Genomic DNA, 24,490 nt, shown 5'->3' on the forward strand with positions numbered 1-24,490 from the left:
GCCAGAGATGTCTGCAGCCCTTAGGGTCAGAAGCAGCCACTCAGAACTTTCTAGTTTTGACTGGACTTCCTCTGTCCCTGTGCTGGTTGGCAGCAGTCACACCAGTGTCAAATAGAGAGGTGAAATAACTTCTCTACTCCTACTCTAGACTCCCCAGGGCTCCCTCCCCTGGTCTCTTCACCTTAGTTTCACTCCCCTTACTTCCTTTCCTTTCCCTTTTCTTTCTATTTAGTTGATTCCCCTTCCTAACTAAACCCACCTTAAAAAGAAATCATGGAGCTAACATGATATTTGCTGCCATCACACTGTTCACAGAATCGTAGAACTTGAGAGGTCTTCTAGTCCATTCCCCTGTGCTCAAGGCAGGACTAAGTATTATCTAGACCATCCCTAACAGGTGTTTGTCTAACCGATTATTAAAAACCTCCACTGATGGAGATTCCACAGTCTTCCTAGGCAATTTATTCCAGGGCTTAACCACCCTGACAGGAACTTTTTCCTAATGTCCAACCTAAACTTCCCTTGCTGCAATTTAAGCCCATTGCTTCTTGTCCCACCTCAGAGCCTAAGGAGAACAATCTTTCATGCTCCTCCTTGTGACAACCTTTTATGTACTTGAAAACTTATCATGTCTCTCCTCCAACTCAAAATCTTCTCTTGTCCAGACTAAACAAACCCAATTTTTTTTTCAATCTTTCCTCATAGGCTATGTTTTCTAGACCTTTAATCATTTTTGTTGCTTTTCTCTGGTCTTTCTCAAATTTATCCACGTCTTTCCTAAAATGTGGTGCACAGAACTGGACACAATATTCCAGTAGAGGCTATATCAGCATGGAGTAGAGCGGAAGAATTACTTCTCATGCCTTACTTACAACACTCCTGCTAATACATCCCAGATTGATGTTTACTTTTTTTTTTTTTTTTGCAACAGTTGTTATGTTATTGACTCATATTTAGCTTGTGATCCACTATGACCCCCTGTAGCGGGGTGGTCACCCCGCTCCGGCCCTGAAGGGGTTAAAACAGCCCTGGGAGAGGGCTGCTCTGGGGAGCCAATAGTAAAAGCAACCCTGGAGAGGGCTGTGGCTGGGGAAAGAGGAGTGAAAACAGCTGGGGAAGCTGACTATGTAGCTGACCACAGGTGTGGCTGGCTTAATCAGGGCCCAGCTGGCCCTTATAAGAGGGCTGTGGGCCAGAAGCTGGAGGAGTTTCTCTCCAGCCCTGGAGGGAGAAGGGCTAGCTGCCTGGGAGCAAGGTACCTGAAGCAGAGCAGTGTTGGGGAAGGGCAAAAGGAGCTGGGGAGGCCTTCAACAAGGCCTACAAAGGTACTGGGGCTGCAGAGGGGCAGCCTGGGAATAGACAAAGGCAGCAGATCCTACCTCCTTGCCAGTGATAAGTGGCCATTACAGAGTGCTGTCTGCCCCACGGAAGGGGGGCTGGAGGATGACTGGCAGTAGCTACTGAGACAAGGTGGATTTAAAGGGTTGGGAGTTCCCCTGGGAGTGGAGACCCAGAGTATGGGGGTACTGCTGGGGCAGAACCCTGAGGGAAAGGGGTACTGGGGTCTGGGAGGGACATGGGGCCAGCAGCAGGTGAGACACCGGCCTGCAGAGGGTGCTCTGTAGGCTGGAAAGAGCTAATTCCCAAGATGACTAGCAGGAGGTGCCACACCAGTGAGTTGTTACCTTGCTACACCCCCAGATCCCTTTCCACTGTACTCCTTCCTAGGCAGTCATTTCCCATTTTGTATGTGTGCAACTGATTGTCCTTTCCTAAGTGGAGTACTTTGCATTTGTCCTTATTGATTTTCATCCTATTTGCTTCAGACTTTCTCCAGTTTGTCCAAATCATTTTGAATATTAATCATATCTTCCAAAACACCTGCAATCCCTCCCAGCTTGGTATCATCCTTAAACTTTATAAGTGTACTCTATTCCATTATCTAAATCATTAAGATATTGAACAAAACTGGACCTAGTTACACACACTCGGGTAGTGTGTTCTACTCCTTCCCCTACCCTGTGTCCATCTGATCTACTGAGACTGTAAACTCTCCAGGGCAGCAACTGTCTGCTACTACGTTTGTGTAGTGCCTAACACAACGGGCCCTATTCTTGCTTGGCCTTTAGGCTCTACGGTAGTAAACGTGACTAGTAATAGCAACAATCCCATTTTTCCTGTTTGAAGGTCACTTTTAAAAGGGAAAAAGAAGAGTTGAGAGAGAGATGAATGAAAAGTAGAGTCATTCCTGCCTGTAGACATTACAGTACTCCAGTGACTGCTCCTGCACAGTAAAATGAAGTCTACAAAAATCTAAGTGTTGCAGAGAAAAGAATATTCCAACTATACATACGTTAAAGAGAAGTGCTGGACTCAGAGTTCCTGCCCAGTAGTCAGTTATGACTATAATGTCAGCATTCATATCACGAGCTACCTGAACATTTATTTTCAATGAAATAGCAGGACTCTGTCTAAGACAGAAAATCGCTAGTATTATAGCAAGATTGCTCCATATTCTGTCAGAGCAAGAATGCTTTTCTCATCTGATTTAGCCGAAAGAAATCATGAATAAAACATCTCAGTAGGATTATCTCCAAGAACTATTTCTCTCTGTTCTTATCTTGTATGGATGGCACATGGCAGGTAGATGACAGGGCAATGCAGGTAAACTGTGCAGAGCCCTGTGCCTCTGTGAATCGGGAGTAAAGTTTGCAGGCTGTTCGGTGTGAGCCTTGCCCCTTTTGGAGGCCACTGGTCTCGATGAAGACAAGGAGCGGAAACTGGCACTTTAGAACTAGCAGTTGGACTGGATCTAGCAGCCACCGGTGGGATAAAATGTCCAGGGTAGCAGGGACTGTGGCAGCCAGATGTGTGGAGGGGAGAAGAGAAGCAGCAGGCTGGGCAGTATGTGCAGAGAAGTGGTGAGCCAAGCACCAGGGAAGAGAAGGATCTAGTAGAGTTGTCTCAAGCTGGGGGTGGGAGGGATGTGGACAGAGCCTAGCCCTCTTGCCTTGAGGGCAAGGGAATGCCAGTAGCAGCCTAAGCTTGTCTGTTGGATTCCTGGGTGCATGCCCCAGCTATCAAGCAGGGCCATTGAAGGTGATTTACCTTGCAGTGACTCTTCCTGCCAGCAAGGGTCTCTGCAGGTATTGACACTGAGGACAGGGAGCCTGACCCTGGTACTCTCACTGCTCTACCTGCTGCAGCTCAGCCGGCTTGGAGCAGCAAGGGAGGGACTGTGAGAACAGGGACCAGCTGCATGCAGGAGGCATGGGGGCTCAAGGGACAGAATGGAACTGAGTTGGGAGCTGGCTGGTAGGCAGGGCTGTAAATGAAAAGGGCTAGACACAGAGAAGGGAAAGGGCTGAAGAGGGAACAGGCTTGTCCCCCCAACCCCTTGAGCCCCGTGTCCCTTGCTCCCCAGCTGCAGTGAGTGTGGATCACTGTCCAGTGGCAGCATGGGTCGGTTTTTGGTGCCCCACCCTCCATCTCAGCTGCAGGCCCAGAAACAGCTTGCCCACCCTGAGGCCAGTCCAGGTAAGGGCTCTCCCAGCGGTGTGGGGGTTAGTTAGGGTGCCGGCACTCTGAGTAGCTGACACACATGGCTGCTGACACTCCAGTGCTTGTGAAGGTGAGGCCCAAGATCCTTTGCTATGATTAAAGTGGGGCTGGATGGTAGGAAGCTGGTGAACCACTGGTCTAGGTAGCGAGAAGCATGTGTGAGGGACAGAGGCGACTCAGACAAGGTGGAAGATGTAATGAAGAGCAACAACAGTTGATGTGATTAACTTTTTTTAAAACCCACACTTCATTAGACAACACAATACACACATGCTCTCCTAGTGCCACTCTTCTATGTAAGCAATTTGTTTAGTTGCTGCAGGGATCTTCTAAATAAAAGAGGACCCAGAAAATCTCTTTATTAAGAGGGGGTCCACTTGCTCTGAAACATTTTGAAAACCTGTTGGCAGTATTAAGTGTAATATAGTAGCCACCAGCAGGGTGTAAATACTAAGAAAGGAGAGGAATTGTTTAGGATGGTCTAAAGGGGTGTAACCCAGATTATTTATATTACAGTAGCACCTAGAGATCACAGTGAAGAAGAGGGCTCCACTGTGCTCGGCACTGTACCTGCTGATAATAAGAAACTACTCCTGGGCCAAAGAGCTTACAATTGGGAGAGAAAAGACCGTGTGGGAGAGAGGAAGTATTATCCCCATTTTTACAGCTAGGGAACTGACACACAGATTAAATGACTTCCCCAAGGTCACATACATGGTCTGTGGCAAAGCAGGACAGTCAATCCAGATGTCCCAAATTCCAGTCTAGTGCCTTAACCACAAGATTAATGGAACAGAAATGAGCAAAAGAAAATCTATTGAACAAATTTTTAATAGATAAAAGTCTAGTTAACCTCCCAAGAGAAATGAGAACCTCACAATGTGAGTCCTGTAAAATTGAACTGGACAAAACACTTGAGCATATGCTATAAGGAACAATCCTGCCCTGTTAGGGGAACGATGCTGTAAATCTATATTTTATGTCTAAGTTCTAACGATTCATTCCATGATGCTGTGGGAAGGTATGCTGCATCTGCTCAGTCACCAATTGCATAGCAACATTATTCATGTCTTCTAAGCTTTGCTAGAGTTCTCCCATAACATTACTTTAAATGATGAACTGTACTCTGATCCATCAGCTGGGCTAGATTACACAGAGTTATGTGACACAGCCACATTGATATCTTTGGTCATATTATTTTATGCACAATTGCCCATGTGCAGCACAAAAATGATTTTTTCCAAGCTCCTTATTTTACTCTGATATGTACTGAAGAGCTAGTACCAAACTACTTTTCTAAGTATTTATATTACTATAATGTATTTTCAAAAATCAATACTGGCACCCATACACCAGATTCTTTATGGTATGAACATTTCAATGATCCGGTCCTTAAGTCTAGGACTGTCTCCTGATATCTGCAAACCAGTTATCTGAAGAGAGTGTGTGGACCTAGTAAGTGTAGCATGGTGCAATGGACAAGACACTGACACAGGAGTCAGGAGACCTAAGTTGTAGTCCTAGTTTTGGGTGACCTTTTAACAAGTCTCTGAGCTGTAGCTTGATCTGTAATTGGAGGTAATAATGCTTAGCCTGCTTTGTAAAGTACACTGTGCTCTGAGAGACTATTATTAAATAGAGATCTGGATGGAAGTTAATGTTGAAAGGGAAGCTTTAGAAAACTCTTCAGGCAATATTACACAATATTATGAACCACTTCATCCTTTGGGCAATATATTACTTCTAGTGCCCCTAGAACCAATTTATTCTGCATTTAATCCAGCCCTTCATGTCTGAACATAGAAGTTAGAGAAACTCCTCTCTTACAATGGGGGTGGGGTTTGACCGAACAATACAGCACCAAGCCACAATACAATTCACATTGCCAGTAATTCACCATTGTTATCTGCGTCAGTTCTACCTCCCAAGTGGCTGTTTTAATTTTTTCATGGGAATTCAGTGATGTTTAAAAGTACATTTGTTTTATTTTGCTAATATTCCATTTTTGATCAGACTCCGAGACATTTTGCAATCTAATGAAAAGCACTTCAAGAGGTGAGAAATTCTTGAAAAGGTGAATTTCCTCTTCAAGGAGAACTCCCAGCCACCAACACTTTACAAAATAAAACCACACACAGATCTCTGAATTCAGAGCTGAATTGCATCCAGCTCTAGGGTAGAACATGGTAGCAGTTTTAGAGTGCACAACACTACACGAGAGCCCAGGACAGAAGGAAAAATAAGGCCTTTCACGTTTTAATCAGCAAGAGGAATTTAAGAAGGCAAAATGTAATTAGCCAAATTTGAATTTGGCCAGGACACTGGGGCTAACATCCTCCTGCAAAAAGTGCCATGGTATCTTTAAAGGCCACAGGTGGTCATGACCTTGACTTTACACCTCATTTGAAACAGTCCAATAAAATGCCTGTGTGTAGTCTCCATCAGGAAATCTTCCTAATCCCAAGGCTCATGATGTAAATCACAGACTATCTGTGCTCCAGGATTGCCCTCTCTGGATTACAGAAACAAGAGACAATAATTGGATCTCCAAGCTAAAAAGGCACAGGGCCACTTCAGCACTAGTTCCTTAATACAATTCTGGAAGGACACAAAAGGTTTCAGGGGCATTTTTAAACTGTCAGATAATCAATACTGAGGCAGAGAAGCAATTGTGGGGGTCACAGTTAAACAGATGAGGTGTCAAGTCACGTTTTGACCTATTTCAGATCATAAACATTTCTGCTCTAGTTATTTTTTAAAAGATTCTTTTGGATGCTGTTACTGCTGGAGAACAAGAGGTAAAAATAACATTCTGCTGATGAGGTGTTAAATCCGCTCTGTCCAAAGTAACACAATTTTACAGTCCTTTAATGTTCCTCTGATAAAGAGAAAATTTAGCAACTCTTGAAACCACTGCTGCAACTGTTCAAATCACAGGGCTTCTACAGTCCTGTCCTGGGTTTGATGCACTCATAAATATGCCTATGCATGCAGGGCTTTGGAGCTGTGCTCTGGCTCCGCTCCAGCTCAAGGCAAAAACCTGCAGCTCCACTGCTCCAAAGCCCTGTATGCCTGTGACAGTTGTAGGCCAACACTAAATGCATATACCCCTGTCTCTCATCTGGCTTCATATTGTGAGAAGAATGGATGCTGAAACTGATAAGATTCTTCTTCTGTGAGATATCCATCTTCTGTTTGCTGTCCATTTTAGTATGTCAGCTCTTTACGAGAACGGAGCAGGCAGGTAAGGCAGAGAGATGGAATAACGTGTAGTAACCCATCCTCCTTACTTGATCAAATATTTTCTCGTTATTGGAGAACAGATGGCAGAAACAGAGGTGGTGAAGTGGGCCAACAGCTTCTTGGCATATTAGTAACTGAAGACTTGGCTCCCATCACTGGGGGAAGAGTGTGAGGCCATCTTGGGAAATTGAGACAGGCATGCCAGCACGCTCAGTAGGAGAGGTGGCTAGATCAGGTGATTACCCAGACCCGAATGCACAAAAACAGCACAGGGATTACAAACCTAGCAGCAGCCTCCACCATCAAAGAAAAAGATGGGAAATTGAGAGCCTGCCCTGCTAGGTCAAGGGAGGAGAAGGCAAAGACAACCACCTGGGGCATTTTTTTTTTCCAGACCTTCCACTTGCCTGAGGAATCAGCCAGTTGTAGACTTCATCTGAACTTTATTCTTTTCAGAGTACCTCTTTGGATCTGGTTCTCAGCTAGGTGTGGCTGCTGGATGGTGCCCTTCTTCTAAGCTAAGCAGTGCTCATTCCTTAGCTTTCTTGGGTGAAATCCAGCAGCGTGAGAGACAGGAATGTCGTTGGCATTTTATGCAATGCTTTTGAATTGTATAATTGGGGACACTGAATTGTTTCCCCTCTGAGGGGTGGTTCTATGCAGTGTTTCAACTATTCCTTTGATGCTGGGTAGAGAAGATCAAAATCCTCCCCCTGCCCCCAATCATTTAGAAGTTCAGACGAGAATCCACACTTTTCATTACCTAATAGGGGCTTGGTTCTGCCTAAAGTTTAGTCCCAAATCTGAATTTTGCAGTTTGGGCCCCATCTCCAGTGCTGAATCAGTGACGCTTGTATTAAGGATGAATAGAGGTGTTTTGCCTGTGTTTAAAAATGGCTGTGTAGTATTTCAAATGTGTGTTGCTGTTTAGGTAGTAATTGGACAGATTGAGTTCCTTCTGTGTTAACTCAGTCAGTGATTATGACTTCTGATCTCTAGTATTTTCTGTGCAGGGGACCAGTATAAGGCCCATGCATCACTTAAGTCCTATTGAAGCTTATAATGCAGAGGCCTTGTATTGGCCCCTCTGCACAGAGGTGAATTTCACCCTGTGTTGCAGTCCTTGTATTAGAAGGCTCATAGAAATTTACTCCCACGGTGACATGAGCAAAAATCACAGTAAGATTTATGGGTGCTTAATTCTGACTTGTCAGCCTTGAGAGGTTTCATTTGACAGGCTCAGTTCACTTCCCCCAACCACCCTTGTGCAGATATTTAATATAAAGCAAGATCAGGATACTGTGAATCACTGAGCACGCCTCTGTTCACTGTAAAATCATACTCATGGTTGTGTCTGTCACCAAAGGGGGAACAGCATCTTATTAGACAAATCACAGATCAGCTTGTTTTTATGTTGAATCCAGCTGTTTGTTTTTCACATAGCTCTAATCAGATGGACTCCTACCTGATTTCTGAGGGTAGGGGTCCTAATGTGATCCTATTTTTCCACCACCTCCTTATATAGCTATCAGGAGGACTGTATATGTGGCCCCACTCACAAATACAATCTATGGCTCTGTTATCACCTATTGAGTTGCAACACTGAGTGCATGTCTAACTTCTCTCCTTCCCTCTGATGTTGGAGTGTACCATATGAAAAATACATCCTCCTACTGCTGACAATTCTGCTGAACCCTAATCTCCAGTGTACAGTTTAGTATAATCCACTGTCATGCCCCTTGGTTGCCCATCCTCTTGTCTTTGAATTTTGATGAGAAACAAACATATATCCAGATTGCATTATCCATTATACAACTGCTTCATGTCTCCTCTGGCTTGTTTCTGGTTTTACACTAGTGTGAGGGCAGAATCTGGCTTTACGTGCAGATAAATTACTATCACTTCCCAACTATTATAAAACAGGTCTGCCTCAGGAAGCATTCTGTCCTGGGTGACTAGCATTCTGTAGGAGCAGATTAATGAAAGCAAACCATACAATTCAGTCAAGGCTGCAGTTCACTTTAAACTGACTTCATGATCTTCCAGGAAAGAAGATAAAGCTCATTAATGCAGTTAACAAAATAAGAGGTTCAGTGTGTCTGTGTTTTCCATCAGATACTACAGTGATGGGCACAATCAAAATATTAGACACTTTGACCAGTGATAGAAATATTCCTTCAATTGCAAATTTTATGAGCAAATGTTTTATTTGAAAATTAGACTTTGCTCTCTGTTTCAGAGTGCTCTTTGCCCAGACAATTTTTAAAAAGGGCCTATAATACAATATGAACTTTAATGGTGCCCTGAATAATTGATAGAAACTGGAGTAGGCGCCACAATGGGTTAATGCACTCACTTTCACCTTAGAAGACCTAGGCTCAAATTCTGAATAGGTCAAATGAATTTGGTGATCTCATTCTAGTTCCTAATGGTCCTTTGTTCACATAATAGAATTTGACACAATTGGCAGTCTCTGCTCAGTCAGGAGAGGCCTGGGATTGGGATAGTAGGAACGTTGTGTGTCAGAATTGAGGTACATTTGGAAAAAACATGTAGAGAAACATGAACAGCGCCTGCATTCCTCTAATCCAGTGACTTTTAGTCCATTATTTTCATGAAAACAAAGATTAACACAGAATTCCAAAGGATAAATTTATAGACAAAGGACAAAAGATTATTTTATGGAATGACAACATTATCACACAATAAGTGAAACTGCTAATGAACCCTGATGCCAAATATTAGCTGTTCTAAAACTCTCATGTCAAAAGAACTTTAAGTTGTCTAACAGATACTTGGGATATTAAATGAACAGAATAATTTAGATAAACAAAATTATGTTTATGGAATGACTTTAAGCAGTTTTATAACCAGGTAAATAAACAGTAACTTTTTTTCTAGGTAGGGAAAAATATTACCCGTAAAGTTGCTGAAAGATCTCACTATATTGATTTGCTCATGGCATACAATGCAATCTATAGTATTTTTAATAAGATGCTAAAATCATATCTAATGGAATTTTTGAAGCAAAACTTTTTTCTTTTTCACGAGATTTTCTGTATTTCTCATTTTAATTACTAAGGACATTTACATAACAATGGAATCTTTGGCCAGTATTTTTAAATCTGGTTGCCTAGAGTCAGACTCTTAAACTCATATTTACCCAATCAATGGGAGCTGAAGATGCTCAACACCTTTGAAAATCAGTCTGCTTTTTAAGCACTCGGGATTTAAAAAAAAATTGCCTGTTTCTTTTTTTGAATAGTTCACCTAATTTCTGCTCCTAATTCCACCCTTGAGGTGCAGTTTATCACCAAACACTTTCTTTTCTGCTGTTTGTTAGTAACTAACACATAGCCCTCATATGACTTGCTTCATTCAAGGAGGTGAAGCCATTTTACAGATGTTAATAAATTCAGCTGGCCAGCACCCTTCCAAGTTCAGTATTGTTATGACCAGTTTACAAATGGATAAACTGAGCTACAGAGGTCAAGTGAATTGTCTTGAAACCATAACTCAGCTCACTGGCAGAGCTGAGTATAGAACACAGTAAGCCTGATTATCCTTTCCATACTCTAACCCAGGGACAGTCCATTATTTTTTGTCAAGGTCCAGACTCCAGGGGAAATTTTTAAAAATAACAATGATTTTTAGGGTCTGTTCAAAAGCAACTGGTGGGCCAGATTTGGTTCGCGGTCCATCTATTCACTACCCCTACTCTAACCACCAGGTAGGCTCACTGTTCTTTTAAGGAACTAGGGATTGTTTTTCTTCTCAAAAAGAGACTGAAATACCATTGTGACCTGCCTCATTCCTAAAACAGAATAAAGTCATTTCATCCTGAAGGTGGGCAATGAGCGAATGAGCATCTGAACTGTACAGGGAAAAAAGAGGAAATTGGCGCTGTTTGTGCCTATTTAGGCAATTTTATAAAATCCAGCATCTATGAAGAGCAAAATCTTTTCTGTGAATCATTTGGGAGAATATCTACTTTACTCTGAACTTGCAGAGAGTTGCTGGGGATTTTTAGTGTCAACTCTGGAGAGGGTGCAGTGGGAAATTGTGAGGAATATTTGAAAATGTAGTTTAGAATCTCAGCCAGTCCCCTCCAAGGCTGGATGTAGTAAAGCACTTGGAGTGGGTGAAACAGGTAACATAATGTTTGAATTTTTAAAAAAATTCAGTTATTGGGGAATATGATGGGGTGTCCATCCCACACAAAGCCTGAAGGGGTAAATTAGGCTTTACATGCCCTGGCCCTCCTCCAGGTGTGGCCTATAGGTTAATTGGCCTAATTTGCTGATGAAGTCTAGCTAGAAGGGAGCTGGGCATGGTTTATATAGCCAGGAAGCTGGCAACAGAAAGGGGCTGCAGGGAAGTAATTTACAGCTTCTCTCTGGGAGAAGGCAGGTATGTTTGAGGCTATAGTCATCTGTAGTTCCTCCCTGGGAGGAGGGAGTTTGAGCTAGTACACCCAGATTGCTGGGGGGAGGGAAGAGGGGAATCAGAAGCTGTAGGAAGGAGACCAGGGAAAGAGAAACGGGGTCTGAGGAAAAGCAGGCCACAGTTGCCAGGGACAGTGTCCCTGGACTACAACCCTGAGTAACGGTTCCTTTACTGGGTCACTGGGGGAGTGGCACTGTCAGGGCAGTGCTGGAGAAGACTGCCTGAACCTGTTGGTGTGAAAGGACTTTGGTTTTTCTGGAAGGGGAAACCATGTAGTGACCTGGCCAGAGGGTGGAGTCATGAAGAGGAGGCATCATGAAAGATGGAGTATAACTGTTGAAAGGGACATTGGCCAGGCAATGCTAATCCCCAGAACAGCTAGTGGGAGGTGCCATCCTGTGGTAAGTAGAACACCCCATCACAAAGGACTTGCAGAATTTGTGTGTATTTAAAAAAATTATGCTGAAACTTTCTGAAGAAAACTGGGTGTCACTTTTGAGGAAGTCAACCTGGCAGCTAATGACAAATTTATTGAAGTGCACCATCAGAAATAAAATTAATTTTGTTTGACATATCTTATAACAAACCAGACTTCACACTTTCTTAGTGGCTTACATTCAAGGCTATCAAAACACTTTGCAGACATTTAGTATCTTGTGATATTGGCAAGTAGCACTGACACTGACTCCATTTTACAGATGGAGAAACTGAGGCAGAGCAGTTGAAGGCCAGATTTGTAAAGAGATTTTTCTACCTACATAGATTTTCAAAAGCACCTATCTCCCATGGGTGATAATTACACAAGAAATTGGGAGTAGACCCCAGGTTTCCTGACTGGGCTTATGGTTAAGGTACAGATCTGACATTCTTCCTCCCCTGACAGTATTGCAGCTCTTATTATGGAGCTGTCCATCAAGAGTAATTTATTTTACACAGTACTTGTGATTTTTTTCCCCACTGTTTACACACACTAATTTAAAGTATCTCACCCATTTTCTTTGCAAATTACTGCATTCAGATGAAGTGGCAGCTGCTGTAATTAAGACCGTTAATTACATATTCCCCTTAATTGCAATTATAGGATTTTGTCAATATAGTAAATAAGAATTGTTAGGTTTCCACCGGCAACTTCGGCCTGAGTACGACTCGGATCCTTGTGCTGGTCTCCTCTAGCAAATGCTGAGTCACACAGATTCTATGGCACAGACCTAGAGTCAAATGGAAATTGCAGGAAAAGAACACTGTCCTGTGCGATTACAATCAAGCTTGAAACCAGCATCAACAATTTATGTTCTTCACAGAATAAACCAACAGGTAGGTATATACAGACCTATGCATCCTTCCCCCATGCCCCAAAGAATAATCAGCTTGTAGGAGTTTTTTCCACTGAATCCAGCAAAGTGAATACGGTGTTCTGTCTTTTGTCCTGACCAGACCTGACCTGGTCAGGAATTTAGTAAACAATGCCATTTTTTCACTTAGGTGCTCTGGTAGAGTGAGCAGAGTGTTGTGCTGGGAGTCAGAAAATCCTGCCTTCTAATTCTAGCCCTGTCACTGCCACACTTCCCCTCCCCCACGTTGGCTATTTCACTTCCCCGTCTGCCTCTTTCTCCAGATGTCTAAGTACTAAGCGGTTATATTTTGCTAGGCATCCTGAGGCCTGTGGCCATGGGCAGGTATAACGTATAATATACATGCTTCAGGGTGTTTGGATCAGAGTTTTGTTTTGGGCTCATCTCTGAAATAATACTTGAAAGATTTCTGAGGAAAGGATGTGATATGCAAGGGGACTGTTGCCCCCTTACTAACATTCAGTGGGGTGTTTTGGTTGGCTAGCTCCCAGTACTAAAAGCGGAAGGATCTATGGGAAATCAGGACCCTGAGACTGATAGTCCCCAGGAACAATGGGGAGAGGCCAATGCTCTAGGTCAGCCTGAATGACAGGGCGGGCGGGCTAATCAGTCAGGAGGCCAGGGAGGTCCCCTCCTCCGTGTGAGCTGGAATTGCCTGGGTCAGAGTGGGGCTGAGCTAAAGAGAAAGTGGGGGTGCAAGCTGAGCAGGGGAGCAGAGCTGCGCCAGATCCAGAGAGAGCAGCCCCTGACGTGGGAGTGGAGCTGCAGCCCCAAAGCCAGAGGCACAGCCCAGAGAGAGCAGACTTGCCCTGGGAGCAGAGCTGCAGCAACCAGAGCCAGAGGAGCCAGAAAAGCAGCCCTGGGAGCAGTCACAGAAGCAGCCTGCAGAGCAGACCTGTCCTGGGAGCAGAGCTGTAGCAACCAGAGGCAGAGGGGCCAAAGAAGCAGCCCAGGGAGCTGGAGGCAGACCAGCAGCCGTGCTGAGACAAAGTGGTGGAGCTGGGGCTAGAGCAGTCCGGAGCTGGGTGCGGTGAGCAGCTGGGAAGAGCGAGGGGGACCCTTGGCAGCGGGCCCAGCACAGGGAGACACCTCAGCCAAGAGGCTCTGCAGGCTAGGCTTGGATTGTAACCCCAACAGGGTGGGGGCGACACTGGGAAGAAGGGTCCTACCACTTAAAGCCTGAGAGCGTGTGGCCACCACCAGAGCAAGTGTCCAACCTACAGCACAGTCAGGGCCTGAGAAGAAGGCCTGGGAGTTACAAGGAACAGACTGTGAACTGCCCTGACATTCCAGAGACATGTCTGTGATGTTCCCTGCCACAGAGCATGTTGATGGGTTTCCTTTAACCTTTCCCATTTTTCCTTTTTAAAATTGTTGATTAAATAACTTGCATTTGCTTTAAATTGTATGTAATGGTCAGTGGGTCAGAGAAGTGCCCAGTGCAGAGAGAGTACCACGGAGTGGGGACACCCTAGCCCCTGTCCTAGGTGACCACAGCAGGGCTGGGGGTCGAGCCCCCCAGGAATCCTGGGCCCAGCCTTGTTGGGGTTATGAGGACTCTGCCAGACAGGAGAGTGGAGGGGAACCCTCAAGGGCAGGGAGGCCACTGGGTAAAGGAAGTGGGAGCCAGGACTCGGATCCTTTGGCTAGCCTACTTCACTGGGGTAGTGCAGAAGCCAGGAAAGCTCCCCACAGTAGCGGGACTATTCCTCCGCTTACAGATAGAAGAAGGAAAGAAATCAATTTCAGTTTGTTTCCTATCCTAACAAAGGCTGATAAGAATGAAATCCGATTTGTGGTACATAAAGAATAGACCCTCTCTCACTTATCCATCACAAAATCATAGCCTTGACTATTTTTTTGTAAAAGTCAGGGACAGGGCACAGGCAAGAAACAAAAAATCACAGAAGCCATGATCTGTCCCTGACTTCTGCGAAAAACATCCCTGACAAAAAGGGGAGGCAGGAGGGTCCAGCATCCTGCCCTTCCCCCCAGTGACTGGGAGCTGCAGGGACCCCATTGCCCAGTAGCTGGGAGGGGTCCCCTGCCACCCTGCAGGGTTGGGGAGCTGCAGGGGGTTGGAGCCCTGCCAGCAGCAGCAGCTGGGGAGCTGTGGGGGGTGCCCCTGCCAGCAGTTTTGGTAGTAATTGAACTACCATCTACTACATGGTTTCCATGACCTCCATGATATAGTCTTAGCCTTAGTCATTACCAGTAACAGAAAATTTGCCCAAATGAGACTGTTGCATTTTACCCTGAACAGTGACTGTAAAAGTGATGATGCAGGTTTCTATATTCCCTCTACCTTGTTCCATATCAACTGTGCACTGTTTGTAAATTAAAATTATGGATTTTTTCCCCTATATGCCAGTTCTAGGCTCTGACAGTTAAGCTGAATTCTTTTTGTTTTACACATCAATAATATCAAAGGCCAAACTATGGCTTTAGTGATCCTTGTATAACACTATGGTCTTTAGATTACTCCGCCAAGGACACCTGTCCAATCACACTGAAGGTTGAGTTTGCACAGGTGTCACTGAAGAAATATTTTGAAGACAATGGGATTACAAAAATGTAGTCAAGGGCTTAATTTAACCTGCAGAATCTTTAGTGGTAGTGATGGGTGAGATAGGCAAGGTGGGTTTATTCTATCAGAGTCTAGAATGAGTTTATAAGGTTGACAGTTACAAAAAAAACCAAACCCACCTTTGTACCTGCCATTCAGCAGATTTTTAAATGGAAATGGGTAATTTTTAGTCACTTCTCAGGATAGAACCATTCTTGCATCTAGTTGTCTAGGCCTCGTTAATTTGTGTGATACTGCTGACTGAACAAATATGTCCAATGTGCACCTATATTGCAAAAACACAGCAGTGTAACTAGCCCTGGATTTAAAAGCTAAGAGGAACCTATAGACTAATCATGAATTTCTAGAGCCAGGGAGTAAATTACTGTTTCTTTCACAATTTCTTATCCAAGAGCCTAACTCAACATTTTTTACATATGATTCATGGGTAAAGCAAGATATATTCTCCCTCTGCCCCAGCTTATGGTGTGACCATTTGGGAAATCTGTCTGTACAACTTATGAATTCTGGGAGACATTATGGACTCTCTCTATGTATCTTTACCAATCTGCAGATTTATTTTTGAATGTGCATCCTTTTGCTCTGTGTCCTTTTACCTCCATGTTGGACTGAAATTCCAAAGGGTAGTGGCACAGGGCTGACAGGAAAGGCTGTTAACTCAAGGAGATCCTTTTATTCAAATACAAACATCCTAGACAACAGGTTGGCTCCAGCTCAGGAGAACTGGTCTGAAGAGAAGAGGATGCCTGCAGGCCAGGCTTGCAATGAAGTCACTTGGCAGGTATCTGCGATCACCAGAGGTGGCTGATCTGGGAGTCACCTGAAAGAGGGGACTAGAAAGTTTATATATAATAAAAAAAAAAAAAGGGGGGGGGGTGAAGTGGCACTACTCAGGGTCTTCAGCTACTTTCACAGTTCAAGCTGAGAGAAGTCGCTGCAGGATTCTGATGAGTCAGCAGGAGCCCGCCCTACCTACCTGAAGTCATATGGTCCCCCAAGGATTCTCGAGGGAGCGGGTGAGCTAGAGTGATGAGCAGTGTGTTCAGGAGGTGTTTTTTCTAAACTATCTGCACTCACTGGTGCTAACCTCTAAAGAGGTTTGAAAATCCTGTGCAAAGATAGGTGTAGCACTTAACACAAACACATCATGTGCCCCTGAAGAGTTAACCTGCGAATCCAGAGCACTACAAGGGTGAAGTTCTGGGAAGGGGTGTGCATAAGCTACAAGGGTATCCAAGCGGTCAGGGGCTAGGCAGTTGAACTGTGGGATCCCAGCTTTCAACAGGGGATGGTAGACAGAATTTGCACCACATGAGTGTGCCTAGAAACCCCAGCCAGGGGCAATGCATGGACTCTGCGCAGACTCTAAAGACTTAAAGCACACAGGGATTCAGAGTTGGGATCCTCTCACAGCAGTCTGTGTGTCCAGGAGGGGCAACTTTACGAGATATGTGACACATGGACTGTAGCTGATGTGATGATGAATACTAGAAATTCCAGGCTCAAATTTTGTTTCCAGTTGTCAATTCCAGACAAATCAGAGCTCTACCACCACTCAGGAGTGGATTAAGATTTGAGCCAGCATCACTCAACTTCAGGGCCTTCAAACATTCAAGCTCCCATCCCCAGAAAGACTTTTGGACTAATCCCTGAACTGCTTGTTGTTGTTCCAGTCTCTTCCTCTGTGCAGAATCTTCTTCCTTGAATTTCTCCAAGTTTCCCCTGGTCAGGAGAAGCTCTTGGGAGGCCAGATTCAGCAGTCACAACTTATGCAACTCAAGGTTTAGGAGCAACTATTATACAGAAGGGGGTGGGGGGAGCCTCAAGGTTCAAATTCTAACTTAGTACCCACCAAAGTTCAGCAGTGTGCAGCTTCATGGTTTTAGTGTGGGCTCATTTCTAGTTTCCAACTGACTTGTTGATAAGTCAGATTCCCCTCCCACCCAATCATCCCCACTGTTTTTTAATGTTAAATATTTCAGCATTAGTAAACTGGATCATGGATGTACATATTGATTTGTCTTTTTAAGAATAAAATTGCTGGGACTGTATCAAACCACCCAGGATTGGGTTTCATTTATGACACACCACTGGAGTGGAATGTCACAAAGCACCATGCGGTGATGTATGCAGCTTGTTCTCATGAACAGAAGGAAAGCTTGCAGTTTTTCTGTATCCTTCCCTGCAGGGGGAAGGAACTTTACTCAGATGTTCCTTGTTTTGACTTCCAGCCTCCCATTTGCTAAACTTCTTTCAGTAATCCATCTAAAGCTATAGACTTTACTTGCAAGTAAGTGTGGTGGTGAAGGTAAGACCTTATTAGACTGTATTTATACATAACCCTTGTGAACCAGAAAAGCTCTTTAGTAAAGAAAAACTCCTTGAGTTTTTATTGATCCTGGGAATCAGAATGAATTTAATTGCTTGAAAAATAACTCCTTCATTGTTAATCAGTTAGATAATTTAGTTTCAAGAACAAAGTGTGTAGGAATATTTATGGAGTAGTCTGAGAAATAGTTGATCATTTAGGTTGAGGATCTAGATTAGAGGTTGAATGAGCAGATGGTTAAGTCATTGGTCTGGGACTCGGAAGATCTGGATTCATTTTATTAGTCTGCTACATAGTTTGTGAGACTCTTGGGCAACTCACTTCATCTGTGCCTTGATTCCCAATCTGTAGTAGGGGAATAATGTTTCCTTTCTTGCTCCCTTTCAATGTCTCCTCTACAGACTCTGTAAACTCTTTGGGTCAGGGCTTGGGTCTTTGTATGTTTGTGCAGCACCTGGCCCAGTGCGGCCCCATATGGCACTACTGTAGTATAAATGTTTCACCCCTGTGATGCCAATCCTGCATTCCTAGCTCAGCACAAGGAGGGACTCTATGGCCAATTTGTCAAAGATTACTGAACCTGTCCATTTGTACCCATAAAAACAGCCCACATAAAACTCATCCACTGTGCATGCAAGTGGTCAGGCTTAAACAATGTGTTTGCAAGCATCTGTGCACACATTTTGAAAATAGGGCCCTTAACGTGCACAGAACAGAATTTTTAACAACTTGATGGCAGGAATGAAGATTTCTAGGTACAAGTAACTATTACTGCCCCTAGATAAACTGTCAGTGCCAAGTCTAAAATACTCCCAGTCATTAAGATGAAATAAACTTCCCTCTCTCCTGAACAGCACCTAACTCTCTAGCACCAAGACAATTTATGTGCTAGCAGCTTTAGGAGAAAGCACTCTTAAGGCTAAACACACAATAATTGCAAATGGAGAGAGTGGTGGTGAGGGAGGGAAAGGAGATGAAAGCAACATTGGTGCTGCTGACAATGAAGACAACAGTTATGCAGAATTGGCTGACAGGGATATGGAAATGTTGGTAAATATAACAGTGAATCTCAACAGCTCATATTGTGTGTGCGTGTTGGAGTTGTCACATTTATATGTTGTATAGCTACATTTTCCAAGATTGACTAAAATTAACTAAGGCTTGAAAATAGTCTTTTGTACACTAAGCTGGATAGCAGCAAGTAAAATTCCTTAACATAATTAAAATGAGGAGGATGCAGTATTACCAATGTAATTTTTTAAAAGCTAGGTCATGCTAGTAGCCAGAGTAAGAATCTGGGATTAAGGTAGTTTCCAGGGCAGATGTTTTAACATTTAACTCAAACGGCAGGGTTAAAACACCCTCTAGTGAATTAGATGCCACGGCAAGACCACATAGCATAATTCACTGGTGCTATTGAAAGGCAACAAAATACAGAACCTGTCCCATCTCTTCCAAATACTGGTGAGTCAATGTTTGTATAAATCAGCCACATTTCATTCCTTAGCTGACAGAGTAAATTACTGCTTAATTATGGCACATTTGCCATAATTGCAGATTGGTCTGATTAATAAATGAATCTGACAATGAAATTCTGCTTTCAGAGTCGCAATACAGTGCTACAATATTTAAATTATTGCCTCAGTTTCCTTTATTCATTTCTGTTCTAAGACCTGTATGAATTCTAAGATCTGCAATAGCATGACCCAAGGACCTCTTGATGCCATCTCAGAGGGCCCCAGGGGTGCATCTGGGTTACAGGAATCCCCTGGGTCTGGTATTTAAATATTAGTTCACAAGAGAGTGCCATGTAAGGCTGTAACATGCTGCTGGGGTTACCCAGAGCTATTTTACCTCTTTACCTCAGCAAGCATAGATTTTGCTGGTGATTAGATTGAGAGCTCCCTGCCATGCCAATCTCTTCCTCACCAGCAAACTCCTCAAGGCTCTCCCAGACCAAGCCTTGCCTAGCACGTGGTAATCAATGAACTCCAGCCCCCAAGCTCCTCCAATGTTTCTCTGAAGTGCCCAGCCCCTACCACTGTGCATGTATAGAAGGTATTAAGTTTGCTGCTCTGTTAAAGTCAGTATATCACAGCTTATTAATTTAACTGAGGTAAATACACCCTTCCCTTCACACAGCACTGAATTGGATTATAGTAAAAATAAAAACAGTTTATTAACAAAAGAGCATGTATTAAGTCAGAGATTCTCAAACTTGGGGGCATGCAGAATGTAGTCTGGGGATGTGTGAGAAGCTTTTGGGGGGGGAACCTTACTGCACACATTCAAAGCTGGGCAGTTGAAGAGCAGCAGCTGCTGACTGGGCACCCTGAGGGGCATGGGTGTAAACCACTACAGACCCAGAGGGGCGGGGGGGGGGGGGGTAGGAGAGTGCAATCAAACAAATTTGAGAACCACAGTATTAAGTGATATCAAGTAAAAGAGAAAGGTAGAGATGGTTTCAAGCAAATGAAAGTGAATACATCCATCTAAAATTTAATCTAGAAAGATTCTTTGTTCAAGATGGTTTCTTTTACCCCAAGTCTCCTTTCTAGCTTTTTGTAGGCTAGCACCGATCAGAGATCGTAGAAGTATAGGCCTGAAAGGGACCTCAATAGGTCATCTAGTTCAGTCCCCTGCACTCAAGGCAGAACTAAGTAATAACTAGACCATTCCTGTCAGAAGTTTGTTTAACCTGTTCTTGGAAAACCTGCAGTAACAGATTCCACAACCTCCTTAGGCAGTTTGTTCCGGTGCTTAACTACCCTGACCATTAGGAAGTATTTCCTAATGCCCAACCTAAACCGCCCTTGCTTCAATTTAAACCCATTGCTGCTTGTCCTATCCTCAGAGATTAATAAGAAATTTTTCTCCTTCCTTCTTATAACAACCCTTTTATGTATTTGACAACTTATGTCTTCACCCCAGTCTTTTCTCTGGACTAAACAAACCCAATTTTTTCAATCTTTCCTCATAGGTCATGTTTTCAAGGCCTTTAAAATCATTTTTGTTGCTCTTCTCTGGACTTTCTCCAATTGTCCACATCTTTCCTGAAATGAGGCATCCAGAAAGGGACACAATATTCCGGTTGAGACCATATCAGTGCAGAATAGAGCAGAAGAATTACTTGTCTATCTTGCAACACTCCTGCTAATACATCCCAGAATGATGTTTGCACTTGTTTCCCCAACAATGTTACACTGAGCCATTTAGCTTGTGATCCACTATAACGCTCACATTCCTTTCCACAGTAATCCATCCTAGGCAGTCATTTCTCATTTTGCATGTCCAAGTGATTGTTTCTTCCTAAGTGAAGTGTCTTGCATTTTTCGTTATCAAATTTCATCCTATTTACTTCCGCCCATTTCTCCAGTTTGTCAATCATTTTGAATTTTAATCCTGTCCTCTAAAGCACTTGCAACACCCTCCCAGCTTAGTATTGTCCACAAACTTTAAGTGTACTCTATGCCATTATTTTCATAAATGGTTTAGATATTGAACAGAACCAGATCCAGGACAGATCAGTGTGGAACCCCACTTGATACGCCCTTCCATCTTGACTGTGAACCATGGATTACTCTCTGGGAATGTTTTCAACCAGTTATGCACCCCCCCACCCCCTTATCCATCTAGGCTATATTTCTCTTGTTTAAGGTCATGAGACAATGTCAAAAGCCTTACTAAAGTCAAGATAGATCACATCTACCACTTGCCCCCTATCCATAAGGCTTATTACCCTGTCAAAGCTATTAAGTTGGTTTGACATGATTTGTTCTTGACAAACACATGTTGACTGTTACTTATCACCTTATTATCTTCTAGGTGTTTGCAAATTGCTAGATTTGCTCCATTATCTTTTCAGGTACTGAAGTTAAGCTGACTGGTCTAATTCCCCAGGTTGTCCTTATTTCCCTCTTTATAGACTGACACTATATTTGCTGTCTTCCAGTCCTCTGGAATCTCTCTGGCCTTCCATAAGGTTTTGAAAACGATTGCTAATGGCTCATAACTTCTCAGTTAGCTCCTTGAGTACTCTAGGATGTATTTCATCAGGCCCTGACTATTTGAAGACCTCTTACTTGTCTAAGTAATTTTTAACTTGTTCTTTCCCTATTTTAGACTCAGATCCTACTTCATTTTCACTGGTGTTAACTATGTTAGACATGTGATCACTAACAATCTTTTTGGTGAAAACAAAGGTATTCAGCACTTCTGCCACTTCCACATTTTCTGTTTTATTGTCTTTTCCCACTTATTGAGTAACAGGCCTACCCTGTCCTTGGTCTTCCTTTTGCTTCTAATGTATTTGTAGAATGTTTCCTTGTTACCCTTTGACTGTAGCTAGTTTTAATCTCATTTTGTGCCTTGGCCTTCCTTTAAACTTGTCCCTACCTGATTATGTTGACTTTTTATGTGCAAAATAATGCCTATTGGAAAACATAACCCCAACTATACATACAAAATGATGGGATCTAATTGAGCTGCTACCACTTCAGAAAGAGATCTTTGAGTTATTATGGACAGTTCTCTGAAAACATCCACTCAATGTGCAGTAGCAGTCAAAAGCTAACAATGTTAGGTCCTATTAGGAAAAGGATAGATGATAATAATAAAACAGAAAATATCATAATACCACTATATAAATCCATGGTACACCCACATCTTGAATACTGTATACAATTCTGGTCAACCCATATCAAAAAAATATTCGAATTGGAAAAGTACAGAGAAGGGCAACAACAGTGACTGAGGGCATGGAACAGCTTCTGTATGAGGAGAGATTAAAAAGACTGGGACTTGTCAGCTTGAAAAGCAGACTGGGGGATATGATAGACTTCTTCTCTGAAATTGTGACTGGTATGGAGAAAGTTATGTACTCCTTTACATAACACAAGAACTAGGAGTCACCCAATGAAATTAATAGGCAACAGATTTAAAAACAAAAGGAAGTACTTCTTCACACAACACAGTTGAACTTGTTGCCAGGGGATGTTGTGAAGGCCTAAACTATAATGAGGTTCACAAAAGAACTGGCTAGGTTCATGGAGGATAGATCCATCAATGGCCATTAGCTTAGATGGTCAGGGATGCAACACTATGCTCTGGGCATTATTAGGCCTCTGATTGCCAGAAGCTGGGAGTGGATGACAGGGGATGGATCACTTGATTGCCTGTTCATTCCCTCTGAAGCACCTGGCATTGGTCACTGTCGGAAGGCAGGATACTGGGCTAGATGGACCATTGGTCTGACCTAGTATGGCCATTATATTCTATATTCATCCTTTTGTAATTTGACCTATCACTTTTTGTAGAGCTCTTTCTTGAGCTTCAGATCATTGAAGATCTCTTGGTTAGGCTAGAGTGGTCCCTTGCTATACTTCCAATCTTTCCTACACCAGGAGATAGTTCTGCTCTTGTGCTCTTAATGTCTCTGAAAAACTGCTAACTCTCTCAAACTGTTTTTCTCTTTAGACTTACTTCCCATGATATCTTACCTACCAACTCCCTGAGTTTTCTAAAGTCTGTCTTCTTGAATCCATTCTTTATTCTGCTGTTTTCCCTCCTACCAGCCCTTAGAATCATGAACTCATCATTTCATGATCACTTTCACCCAACCTGACTTCCACTTTTAAATTCTCAAGCAATTCCTCCCTGTTTCTCAAACAAATCTAGAACAGCCTCTGCCCTAGTTGCTTTCTCCACCTTTTGAGATAAAAAATAGTCTCTAATGCACTCCAAGACCTAGTCGAATAATCTGTGCCCTGCTGTATTTTCCCAACAGATGTCTGAGTAGTCTCCTTCCACCTCTTCCCCTCCAAGTCTTGTGCTTTGCATGATTGTTAGTAATTTAAAAAAAGCCTCATTCACCTCTTCTAGGTTAGGTGGTCTATAGTAGACCCATGACATCACCGTTGTTCTTTTTATCCCCACCCAGGGACTTTGAACAAGTCTGTCTCCTATTTCCAGCTCAGCCTCAGTGCAAGTGCATAACTCTGATATACCAGGCCACACCATCTCCCTTTTTCCCCTGCCTGTCCTTCCTTTGGTGTAGCTGGTAAGCTGAAGCATACTGTTTCTTTGGGCGCATAGGATCTGGTAATTCTGTGAGTGTCCAGGGAATAAGGGACTGGGCACTTGGGGGGCTGCCCAGAGGACTCTGGGTTGTGGGAGTGGGGTAGACTATCGCTAATCTGCAAAGGGACAGTAGAGCTTGAAAGAGTGCTTGTGTTGCCTGTGCCTAGTGGAGTCAGGGAGCTGACTCCTGGCAGGTACAGACAAGACTTCCTCATGCTAAGGGCAGGTGGTAGCGAGACTCACAACCTGGGTAGCCAAGGGAAGCATCCTAGAATGATACCGGGGAAGATCTTTTGTGCTTTTAAAACAAGCCCAACATTTTAAAAACCATTCCTTTGCTTGCTAGCCTTGGCTTTTGTTCTTCAGTATCTTATTTTTCCTCCAGATATTTCCAGATAATGCCTAATTATTCCTTTTCTTCCAATATCTTAATTTCAATTTTTTGTGCCCTAACAAAGATTAAATTATTGACCCTGAAAACAAATTGTTTTAAATATTTCAAAAGCTCCTTATTAAGAATCTAATATTTTTATGATCTCCTCCAGGATTTTTCCATGTCGTGCACAGCCATAAGACTACGTCAATTTATAGATTCTACACCCTACCTCCCTCCAGGGTAAAGTATCTAGACACAGAAAAGTCACACGTGCAAAAACATCAGGATGTCAGTGGCCAACCTTCCTGGATTGTCCCAGAGTCCCCAGAATCTACCTCAATCTCCCAGTGGCTATTAAAATCAATCCGGGAGTTTTTAATATGCCAAAAATCCAGTTGGCGGTGCAGCGGGGCTAAGGCAGGCTCCCTATTTGCCCTGGCTCCACACAGCTCCCAGAAGTAGCTGGCATGTCTGGCTCTTAAGTGTAGGATGGCCACAGGGTCTCCGTGCACTGCTCC

At 43.4% G+C, this 24,490-nt stretch overlaps 1 protein-coding gene across 1 annotated transcript in view; it reads left to right on the top strand.

Annotated features, from left to right (window-relative positions):
- The first annotated feature begins 1,227 nt into the window (after positions 1–1,227).
- The window catches only part of C3H1orf100 (chromosome 3 C1orf100 homolog), a 33,379-nt gene continuing 10,116 nt past the window's right edge, over positions 1,228–24,490 (top strand). The window contains exons 1-2 of the mRNA XM_027820412.3: positions 1,228–1,255; positions 24,142–24,212. Of these exons, the coding sequence (XP_027676213.1) occupies positions 24,151–24,212 (62 nt within the window). The 5' untranslated portion in view covers positions 1,228–1,255; positions 24,142–24,150. The remainder of the gene's footprint in view (positions 1,256–24,141; positions 24,213–24,490) is intronic.

Source organism: Chelonia mydas, chromosome 3, assembly GCF_015237465.2.
Source record: "Chelonia mydas isolate rCheMyd1 chromosome 3, rCheMyd1.pri.v2, whole genome shotgun sequence".
Taxonomy (NCBI): Eukaryota; Metazoa; Chordata; order Testudines; family Cheloniidae; genus Chelonia; species Chelonia mydas.